General features: G+C 35.3%; 1 protein-coding gene across 1 annotated transcript; it reads left to right on the top strand.

Annotated features, from left to right (window-relative positions):
- Positions 9,321-11,176, top strand: LOC107615646 (methyltransferase-like protein 6). Its single transcript, XM_021111719.1, has 5 exons — positions 9,321-9,703; positions 9,792-9,883; positions 10,145-10,247; positions 10,393-10,535; positions 10,731-11,176. The coding sequence occupies exons 1-5, from the start codon at positions 9,472-9,474 to the stop codon at positions 10,833-10,835; spliced, it is 675 nt and encodes a 224-aa protein (XP_020967378.1). The 5' UTR covers positions 9,321-9,471; the 3' UTR covers positions 10,836-11,176.

The following is an 11,572-nucleotide window of genomic DNA, read 5'->3' as shown; positions in this document are numbered from 1 at the left end:
GTGAAAAATAATGAAATGTCCTTTATTTGAATCTTTGAGTAGCTTAAGGTAGTGAGAGTGTGTGATGTTTAAGTGTGGGGAAGATTTGGGAATATTGGTAGATAAAAATGTGTTTTATTCTTTGTTGAAAAATATTGGGAATTTGGGTACATGCTCATGTAATATTATCGAACCCATATGCATTGATGAGTTGGTGTATATATTATGTTAAAAAAAAAGAAAAAGAAATAATAAAAAGGGGACAAAATTACCCCAATGAGAAATTCAATAAGAATCAATGCATATGTGATGAATTGAATTTAATGCATGAGTGTGTGTATGTATATAAAAGTGAGATTATGGGTAGCTAAGCTTGTTATTAGAATTTTATAGGTTGTGTATGTGTTAGGTGAGAATTTAGTTTAATCAAAGATTCAAATGCAAGCTCACTTAGCCATATATATATATATCCTTACCTTTACCCTTATCCCCATTACAACCTTGAAAAGACCTCATGATTTTTGCATATGTACATTAAATACTTGTTGATTGGTTAGATGAAGAACAAACTTTAGAAAGCATGATTAGAGGAGAATTGAGTGGATTGACCCTAAACACTTGAGTGACTAGAGTGCATACAGATATCCGGTGAGGGTTCAATCACTCAATTCTATATTTCCACCTATGATCATTGCTTATCTTGCAAGTTTGGTTAAATTATTTTATATGACTCAATTTAATTGTGAATAGAATTTGGTTATAATTGCTTAGCCCTTGATTGTGTATAGATGCTTTCTTGGAAATTGATTTAATTAGACTAATTAAATACATATATATAGTTAGATAGTATAGTTACATACATATAGGTAGATTGCATATAGTTAGTTACATTGAATAATTATTGATTCTCCTTCTTGTCTTCCTTTGGTATAGCATGAGGACTGATGAATAGACTTTTGATGGTTTAGAATTTCACAATTGAACTCTCGTCGAAGTATAGTTTCTAAACCAACAATAGCCCTTTCATACAAAAATTTGTTTGTCACAAGTACAAACCCCTAAAATTTATAAACTGAAGTATTTAAACCTCGGGTCATTCTCCCTAGAAATTGCAATAAAGTGTTCTTTCTATTGGTTATGAATTGTATGTTTTTGGGGTTTTTGATAAGAGACATGAAAGATAAATGACAAGGAAGTAAACTAATAGCTAAAAAGGTCTTGGCAAGGTTTGGTGGTCAAGGATCTCTATCCTAATCACTAACCACAACATGAGAATTGGCAAGGATCAATCCCACTAAGTTAACCCCTAACTAATAGTAGAGGAAAGTCAAGTGAGATATATCAATCCAAGTCCATAAGTCCTAGTTCTCCTCCAAATCAATTAGTGAGATCTAGAGTTAGTGGCTCCCAATCGTCAATCACTTGGACATTAGCAACTCAAGAGTTCCTAAGTTACCTTTCCAAGCTAAGAGCACAAAATTCTACTCTAAAATCCAACCAAGCATTTTATCAAACACTTGGAAGGCATAAAAGGAAAGCATAGTAAAATTGCATAGAAAGTAAATCTACACTACTCAATTGCAAGGAATTAAACAACAACAAATCAAATGAACAATAAAGGAACATGAATCATAAATTGCATTAAAGGAAAATGGAAGAACAAAAATGCATCAACATAAAAATAAAGGATTAAAAGCAAAACTAGAGAGAAAAAAGGTAGAAGGAGAAGAATTACAAAGAGAAAAGTAAATCTAAGCATGAAATTAACCTAGATCTAAGAATTCCTAATATAGATCAAAAACCTACTCCTAATCCTAGAGAGAAGTGAGAGTTTCTCTCTCTAAAACTAACTTTCCCTCCAAAACTAAACTAATGATCAAAGGTATGTAAAGTATGTTAATTCCCCTTCAATCCTTGGCTTAAATGGCATCAGAAATGAGTTGGATTGGGCCCACAAGGCTTTAGAATTTGCTGGCCACGAATTTGCATTTAATGAATCACATGCAAATCGGCGCGTACGAGTACCGTGCGCATGCGCGCATCTATCCGCGATGCAACTATGAAAAATCTTATATCATTTCGAAGCCCCAGATGTTAGCTTTCCAACACAACTGAAACCGCATCATTTGGACCTCTGTAGCTCAAGTTATGGTTAATTAAGTGCGAAGATGTCGGCTTGATAGCTTTTGCAATTCCTTCATTTCTTCATGAGTTCTCCATTTTTTCATGGTTTTTCTTCATTCCCTTGTTCCAATATTTTCCTCCTAAATCTTAAATCACTTAACAAACATATTAAGGCATCTAATAGAATCATGGTGAATTAAGATTAAACAATTAAGGACCTAAAAAGTATGTTTTCACTCTTAAGCACAATTAAAGGAGAATTTACAAAACCATGCTATTTCATTGAATAAATGTGGGAAAAGATGATAAAACCCTCTAAATTCAACACAAGATAAACCCTAGAAATGGGGTTTATCAAGGACATGCTATTGTTTAAGTGTGGGGATGTGATGAATCCACATTTCATGGTATTTATTTGCTTTAATTAGGTGCATTTCATTGACTTTTCTTGCATTTATCCATTGAAATAGCATAGTTTCATGATGTATTCCTAATTTGTGCTTGAAAGTGAAAACATGCTCTTTAGGCCTTTTTATTGCTAAATTTTATTAACTTTGATCCCATTTGGTGCCTTGATGTATTTGTCAAGTGATTTCAGGTTTTCAAGGCAAGTTTGGGTTGAAGAAGTGAAGAAAGAGCATTCAAAAGGGGAGAAATCATGAAGAAAATGGAGTTTGGAAACTGCTGCAAAGATGCGTACGCACAGTGATGCATGCATACGCACAACGGTGACTTCGTGCAAGGATGCGTACGCACCAAATGTCGTGCTTACGCACAATAGGAATTTTGCGCAACTGTGCGTACGCACGCGTGCATGCACGTGAGGTCATTAATTGCAAGTCGCTGGGGTCAATTTCTAGGCCTCTAAAGCCTAATCCAACTCATTTCTGAAGCTATTTCAAGCCAAATTGAAGAAGGATGAAGGGGGGAGCACTTAGGTTTAGGTTTTTACATGTTTTAGTTAGTTTTCTAGAGAGAGAAGCTCCCCCCTCTCTCTAGAATTAGGGTTCTTTAGTTTAATTTCTTATAATTTCTACTTTTAATTCTTGTTTCTATTTACTTTTCCTTGTCATTTATTGTTATTGATTCTTGTTCTTTTTCATTTCTCTTGTTATTTCCTTTATTTTGTCAATTTATGTTTTATGACACTCTTGTTACATTTTACTTTCAATTAATGCAAATTTATGTTTCTATGTCATTTATTGCTTTCTTTAGTTGTTATTGTTATTTTCTTGTTTTGGTAGCTTTATAATTTATTTTAATGCATTTTAATATTATTTTATTCTCATGCACACCAAGTGTTTGATAAAATGCTTGGCTTAGTTTTTACTTAGTTTTTTCTCTACTCTTGACTTGAAATTGATGACTTTGGTGATCCTTGAGTCATTGATGTCTATTCTTGTTTGATATATTAGAGTAGTTAGTTAATTTGGTCTCCCTTGACTCTATGTGACCCCTTAGTGTTGACATAGGACTTAGGGATTGAAATCAACTATGCCTATTTGACTTATATTCGATGTAAGGTTGACTAAGTAGGATTAACTCTTCATAATCATCATATGTTTGTGGTCAATGGCTAGGATAGGTAGCCTTAGTCCTCGATTACTTGCCAAGAGGTTTCTTGCTTTTGAAGTTTTATTGCTTTGACTTTTACTTGCTTTCATTTACTTTCTTGCATGTTCATTTAATTCCTTGCTATTTACATCTCTTGCTATCTTGCTTTCATTCCCAATCCCCCATGCTCTCTCTCATAGCCATTAATTGTACATTTCATTGTAATTTCTAGGGAGAACGACCCGAGGTTGAATTACTCTTGATCTCGGTTACTTTAATTTGAATTAACATTTGATCTTGAGAATTCATTGTTGGTTTGGACTATGCTACCAACGAATTGATTCTAGTTTTAATTGATTCCGAACCATACAAAAATTCTCTTATCAGTGATGTATTGAGACAAATGATAATTGAGATTATTGGACATGATGAGAATGACAGTGATCACTGAGATTGGATATGTTTTCTGATGTATTTGATTGGTAAGTCACTATGCACCTAGTAAGGACGGTGGTTAATCCTGCTTGTCGAGGTTGCGGTTCTAGCATAAGGACGGTGGTTAATCCAGTTTACGTTCAAATGTGAGGTATAAGGCAGAGTATCCCGCTCGCATCCTTTTGAGTCACAAGAGTGTACCGGGCACTATATCCCCGGGGTACCAATTATTCGTGACCGAAAGGCAACATCCCAAGAGGATTTGTCGAGTTGGCAGTTAAACCGACAAGTGATATCACGGCCAATAGGAGAGGCATTCCTCATATGCATTCTTATGTGTTTGTATGCTTTGCTTACTTGCATTGTGCCAACTTGTATAACATGTTTAATTGCTAATTGAATTATCTATTGTATATATATATTACTTTTGTTTTACTTGCTTGCACTACTTGTGTTTTCTGTTGGGATTGAGGAGACTCAGTAGGCGGTGGCGATGGGATCGTGACGTGGCGGAAATTGGCGAGTTAAGAATTGTTATAAGATATGCGTTGCAAGTATAGTCCTCAACCAACCAAAAATCCGCTTATCAATTTAAAAAGGGTGTCACATAAATTAAAATTAAAATACTGGGAGTATGAATCCCAGGTCGTCTCCCAACGAGTTGCAGGAAAGTGTGCTATTTTATTAATCAGATGGTTTTCAAAAAAAATTTGAGTTGAATGACAGGAAATTAAATCAGAGAATTAATGTAATTTAAATAAAATCCTTGACTAGGAGTAGATTTGTTGGAAGCCCTATTCTTATTGCAGTACTTTCAAGATTAATTGATAATTGGGGGTTGTTCTGTTTAGTTATCCCTTACTAGGTAAGGAAAAGTCAAACAAGTTGGAATGCTGTTTCTATTCATAAGTCCCAATCCGCTTTCTTGGAAGGACTGGCGTTAGTGACTAGAGAGCAATCCAATAATAAACCCAATTACAATTTCTCCTTTGAGCATTCCAACTCAAGGGTTCCTTTCAATCAACTCCCCATCAAGTTAGGGAACTACTCACTCATTGTGAATGTGGAATTCATAACATAGGAAAGGGAATTAAAGAAAGACATAAAGGAATTAATTAAAAATAAAAATAACTCTTGTATTAATAAATTCTAAAATAATCCAATAGTAAGATTGAAGTAAATTATAGGACATGGAAGAGTAAAGCCAAGTAAAGAAAACGAACTAGAATGACGAAGTCTTGATGAGGTAATAACTCTTCTCAAAATCCCAATGCAAAAAGCAATAGAAAATAAGATTCCTAAGAACTATGAATGTGTAGAGAGAAAAAAACCTAGAGGAGAGGAAAACTAGATCTAAAAAAACTAAAACTATACGGAATGAATGTTGTTGTTGGTTTTTGCATGTTCTCTGGCTCTAGTCTGCTTTTCTGGGCCGAAATCTAGGTCAAAATAGGGCCCGAAATCGTCCCCAGCGATTCTGCAGATTATGCAGATCACGCACGTCACACGATCACGTCATTCATGCGGACGCGTCATTCGGTGTTTTGCTTCTCCACGTGGATGCGTCGTCCATGCCTCCGCGTCACTTATGCTATTCCAATCCGCGCGGTCGCGTGAGCCATGCGGCCGCGTCACTTCTCGCTGGTCATCTCCTTAATTTCTTGTGTTCCTTCCATTTTTGCAAGCTTCCTTTCCAATCTCCAACTCATTCGTGCCCTATAAAGCCTGAAACACTTAACACACAGATCATGGCATCGAATGGAATAAAGAAGAATTAAAATACATAATTAAAAGTCTCTAGGAAGCAAGTTTTCAATCATGTAATAATTTTAGGAAGGAAATATAAATGCATGCTAATTATAAGAATAAGTGGGTAAAGATCATGATAAAACCACTCAATTAAACACATTATAAACTATAAAATAGTGGTTTATCAGATCGCATGGAGGATAGGTTGACGAAGGCTATGGGGCAACAATGATCTGTTAGTTTAAAAATCCCTTAAGTGAGATGATGGCTCTCTTTTGCATTTTGTTCATTTTAATGTAGTTATTTTTCTCATTTTTGTACTTTGAGAGACAGGATGTATCTGTTTTAACTTTCAAAACTCCGTTGTTTTCTGTTATAACTAGTCGGCCTAAACTCTGCGGGCTATGACTAGTATTGTTTTGGCTATATATATATATATATGATGAGCGGATAATTCCTTGTTTATCTTGTATCTTTGATCTCTTTTCATACCTTTGTGCTTAAGTTATCGTGTGTGAACACTTTGCGCTTTTGGACCTCTGTTTTCTGTGTCTTTGAGCTTTTATTCCTTCGTCGGGCTTCTAGTGTATTATATTTATATACTATTGTATGAGCCTTAGAACTGTCGTGGCATTTTGTCGCCCTTTGCTTTACGACTAGAGGTAAAGCTTAAGGTGATAGGGTGTTACAACATACGCACACAGCATTCTCCCAACTAAGTCATTTACGCTCACGCGCTACGTTATCGTCATTGTCGTAGTCTTCTATATCGGTTTGAGGTTCTAGGATTGCCTTTGGCTTTTCGAAACCTTATATCTTATCTATTGGGCATTGTTACCATACTGAGAACCTCCAATTCTCATACCATATGTTGTTATTTTTCAGATGCAGGTCGCAACCCACCTCGGTGAGTTTGTGGATGGTGACAGAGCAGATGATGGCTCTCTTTTGCATTTTGTTCATTTTAATGTAGTTATTTTTCTCATTTTTGTACTTTGAGGGACAGGATGTATCTGTTTTAACTTTCAAAACTCCGTTGTTTTCTGTTATAACTAGCCGGCCGAAACTCTGCGGGCTACCTTTGTGCTTTAGTTATCGTGTGTGAACACTTTGCGCTTTTGGACCTCTGTTTTCTGCGTCTTTGAGCTTTTATTCCTTCGTCGGGCTTCTAGTGTATTATATTTCTTGATTATATACTATTGTACGAGCCTTAGAACTGTCGTGGCATTTTATCGCCCTTTGCTTTACGACTAGAGGTAAAGCTTAAGGTGATAGGGTGTTACAACATACGCACACAGCATTCTCCCAACCAAGTCATTTACGCTCACGCGCTACGTTATCGTCATTGTCGTAGTCTTCTTCTTCTTTACATTCCTCCTCTTCCTCCTCCTTTTTCTCCTCTTGCTCCTTCTTCTTATTGTCATTCTTTTGTTATTGCTATTATTGTTGTTATTGTAGTAGAAGGTGAGGAGAAAGATTTTTGAATTGTGCAGAACAACAAGTCCAAATACATCTTAATTCACTCAGAAATGAACCGAAATTATATAATGATTGCGACACAATTAACTCTGAAATGAACCAAAATTACATAATGGATTGCGACCCAATTAACTCAGAAATGAACTGAAATTACATAATAATTGTGACATAATTAACTCAGAAATGAACCAAAATTTAGCATAATGATTGTGATACGTAAGCTCAGTTCGAAAACAAGCACATAAACAAGATTGAATGATGAACAAAAACACATCCAAAATCAATTTTGGATCAGACAATGTCATTAAATGCACTTTAATTCACTCATAAATGAACTGAAATTATATAATGATTGCGACATAATTAAGTCAGAAATGAACCAAAATTACGTAATGGATTACGATACAATTACCTTAGAAATGAACAGAAATTACATAATAATTGCGACATAATTAACTTAGAAATGAACCAAAATTACATAATGATTGCGACACATAAACTCAGTTCAAAAATAAACACATAAACAAGACTGAATCCTGCAAAAAACACATCCAAAATCAATTTGGATCAGACAACAACATCAACATGGCAAAATTCAATATTAACAATAACGACGATAATGATAATGACGATATGTATAAGAAGAAGACGACAATGACGATAATGACGATGATCATGATAATGATGATAACGATGGAGGAGAAGGGTGAAAAGGAAGGAGGAGAAGAAATTCTAATTAAAAAATAAGAAGAAAGAGGAGGAGGAAGAGATGGCAGTATTGGTAACGACGGTAACGAAAGTGAAAAATAATAAAAAAAGCAGGAGAAGAAGAAGACGTAGTATCAGGGGTGATGAAGAAGAAGAAGAAAAACGCATTCGTAAATTTGAAAAAAGAAGAAGAAGAAGAAGCACGAGCAGAGAAGAAAGCAAAAAAAGAAGTGCATGACTCTGAATCATTGGGATAAACTTGGATGTTAAAATTGCTTGAATATACGTAATAATTTATAATGATATAGAATAGGATACTCCACTTTTATTTTGAATGAATTCACAAAATTTAAGCCTATATTAAAACTTTTCAACCTAATTAAATGAAAATCAGGTTAAATTTTTAATTTTACAGAATTAAAGAGAATGTGAGTCGGTGTACCATTTTTTTTCTCTATCAGGTTTCAGGAGAACCAGGACGATGACAATATGTATAATGAGTTTTAGTCATAACCAGTGCGACAATACTCGATAATTTTTCGAATTACGGCAAAAGCTTTGGTAGCGCAAATGACAGTTGGTGTGGGTGTTGCTCAGCACGAGCGTTGGTGAAGAATGAGTAGTTCGGGCGACGCAGAAGCAGAAACAGAATACTTCAGCAAGGACTTCAAATGGGAAGAAGTAAGAGCTGATGTGGAATCTAACCCTTCGTTCCGCTACCACCTCCTTCCTTTTCAACCCTCCAAATCACAAGCAGAATCAGACGTGCGAGCATGGAAGTGATTCCATGTTCGTCATTCCTCGGGAAAGTCCTTCAAGGTTCCCCTTTCTTTCTTTATTTTTTTTATTTTTGGTCACTTTTCGTTAACTGAACTCATAACTGCATTCCTAGGAGCGACGCTATCTGCTGAAGGAGTTCCCGGAACTTGTGTCATCTGCTCCACACACTAAGCTTTTGGAAGTAGGTTGTGGCAATGGAAGCACTGCTCTTCCAATACTACGGTTCTCTTTCCTTTTTTTCTTTTTTCTTAAAAATAGAATTATTTTACGCTAAGCCGTAATAACAATTGATTATTGAGAATTTTATAATGCATTTATAAATTATTAATCACATAGTTGTGGCATTAAATCTAGATGGATGGAAATGGAATTGGCTTTCACGTGCCTCAATTTCATGCATTTTTGTCGAGATATTCAATTCTCTGTGTTTTGATTTAAATTGGAAGACTAATGTATTTATTATTAGGACTTAGGAGTATAAAAACATCGCACTTTCTAATCTGTTTCTCAACTTTATGATCATGTGAAGGGAAGAGACAGTGAGTTAGTTTGAATTAATTTATGAATTTTTGAATTTGCTGATTGAAATTGAATGTAAACCTTTAAGTGGTTTATGGCTTTGTGCTATTGGATTATTGCACACTGCTTGGTGTTGTCGTTCTTATGAGAGTTTGCCTGTGTAGGACCAACAAAGATATCATTGTTTATGCATGCGACTGTAGTGATGAGACTCTTGAAAGGGCCAAGGAGATTTTAGGTGCTGCCATGATTGTGGCTTTTAGTCACCGGTTTCGTACATTCTGTTGTGATGTTTCCACTGATGGATTCCCAAACTGGTTGGTATGCAACCCATGCCGAGATAGAGTTTTGCAAAAACCATCAATGTGCTTGTTAGGTTTGATGCTTTACCTTATTGCGGCTAATTATAGTATTTTATGTGTTTCCAGCATCATATAATATCCATTCTTTCTGCTTCTCTCTAGATGTCAAACATGATAATGGAATGCACTCTACCAATCCATTTAAATTAGAAGGATGCGAATGTTGTATTGGGGGAGTAGATTTTGTAACATTGGTATGAACTTTTCTCCTGTAAAATTTTAAATAGCGTGCATGCATTGATTTGAATGTCTCTAGATGTTTATGATTGTTTTACCTCAGTGGCTCAGTGATGCTTAGTTTTTCTAGGCCAGCTTTCTGAATTCATCCACATATGCATAAATGTTATCTCTAACTCTACAAATTAATTATTGAAATATGAGTGTGTTTATGTTTAAATCAATGGCCTCGAATTGTATAAGTTTCTTCTTTTTCATAAAATTTGATGTAATGCTAGATATTCACCCTATCAGCAATACCATTGGAAAGGATGCCAAGGTTCATCAAGGAATGCTTTATTGTGTTAAATCCTGGAGACATGGTTTTATTTAGGGACTACGGTACTAAACAAACAAATCAATTTATTCATGTTTCTGTTTCTTTTAGGAGATAAATCTATAGTTCTGTGGTATTTCTGTAAATCTTTTTGGCATTTAGTTCTTTTGAACCCCATATGTTGCCAATGACTAACAACTAAGAAATCAGGCCTCTATGATATGACCATGCTTCGATTTGAGGAAGATAAGAGAGTTGGATTTAGGGAATACATGCGATTGGATGGAACACGATCATATTTCTTTTGTTTGGATACTGTACGAGATCTATTTGTGAGTTCAGGCTTCACCGAGGTAAACATACCTTTAATTTTGTTTTGTTCTTTCCTTTCTGTCCAATATAAAACAAGAACTTTTGGTATTAAATATATCAGATCTATCTTTCAACTTCCCTATAGTTTTTTCGTGTCTCAAGTTTCTGAGGTGTTTCTGACATGATGTGTTCTGCTGACTTTCGCTAAATTTGATAGTCTATGAACTCTGTTGCAGCTTGAGCTTGATTATTGCTGTGTAAAATCTGTAAACCGCCAGAAAGGCAAGTGCATGCGAAGGATTTGGGTTCACGGGAAGTTTCAGAAGCCTGTACTGAATTAGGTATCAGCAATCTCTCTTTGGGCATACCATGTTAATTTAGAAGAAAATTTCACTTATTCGAATATATCATTGATCGGTTCCAGCTATCCTAAAGATTAAAGGGGAGACAGATGAATCATAAAGCCAGTGAAGAGCTCTTGAATTTCGGCACCATGAGAATGACATGGTTATCTGTTTTTGGAAAAGCAAATGTAGAAGATCTCTTTGGCTATAGTGACATGTCCAGTCTATCCTTTTTTTTGGAGTGAATATGAATCCAATGTATCTTGTGGTTTTTAAGAGAATCATCATGTTAACTTAACAGAAAAAAAAAGAATTATCTCGTTAATCTGCAGATGACAGTAAGATTCCTGCAAAATGTGTTAACGTGAAAGCAATAGCTGTTTTTACTTTCTAGTGTTAATGTGTCGCAGGAGAATTTAAGCAGAGGTGTGGTGAATTACAATTTTCAGGTCGGGTTGGGCCATACTGAATTGGTCCCCACGAGGCCCAAAATTATATGGTTCTTTAAGAAGTACATTGGGTGGTCCAAAAATCAAAGTGCATCATGCACCAATTTTTTTTTTTTGGTCATTCATCATGCACCATTTATTCGTTGCCAACTTGCCATTACTGGCTGTATTCCCCCTGTGTGTTTGTATTGCATTGCAATCTATGTTGAATAATTGATGAGCAAAAAGTGAAGTTCACGGATATTACTAGTAAGTGTACTGGATTGTTTAAGTAATACTACGGTG

Source organism: Arachis ipaensis, chromosome B09 (genome assembly GCF_000816755.2).
Source record: "Arachis ipaensis cultivar K30076 chromosome B09, Araip1.1, whole genome shotgun sequence".
Classification (NCBI taxonomy): Eukaryota; Viridiplantae; Streptophyta; class Magnoliopsida; order Fabales; family Fabaceae; genus Arachis; species Arachis ipaensis.
The sequence above is the reverse complement of the archived record's forward strand: the minus strand, read 5'-3'. Positions and strand labels throughout refer to the sequence as shown.

Bases quoted from the DNA above. Each gene is read 5' to 3' on its own strand.
- LOC107615646 (XM_021111719.1), top strand. From the start codon at position 9,472: ATGAGAGTTTGCCTGTGTAGGACCAACAAAGATATCATTGTTTATGCA. The intron at 9,704-9,791 runs GTTTGATGCTTT...GCTTCTCTCTAG, and splicing joins ACCATCAATGTGCTTGTTAG to ATGTCAAACATGATAATGGA. The intron at 9,884-10,144 runs GTATGAACTTTT...ATGTAATGCTAG, and splicing joins GAGTAGATTTTGTAACATTG to ATATTCACCCTATCAGCAAT.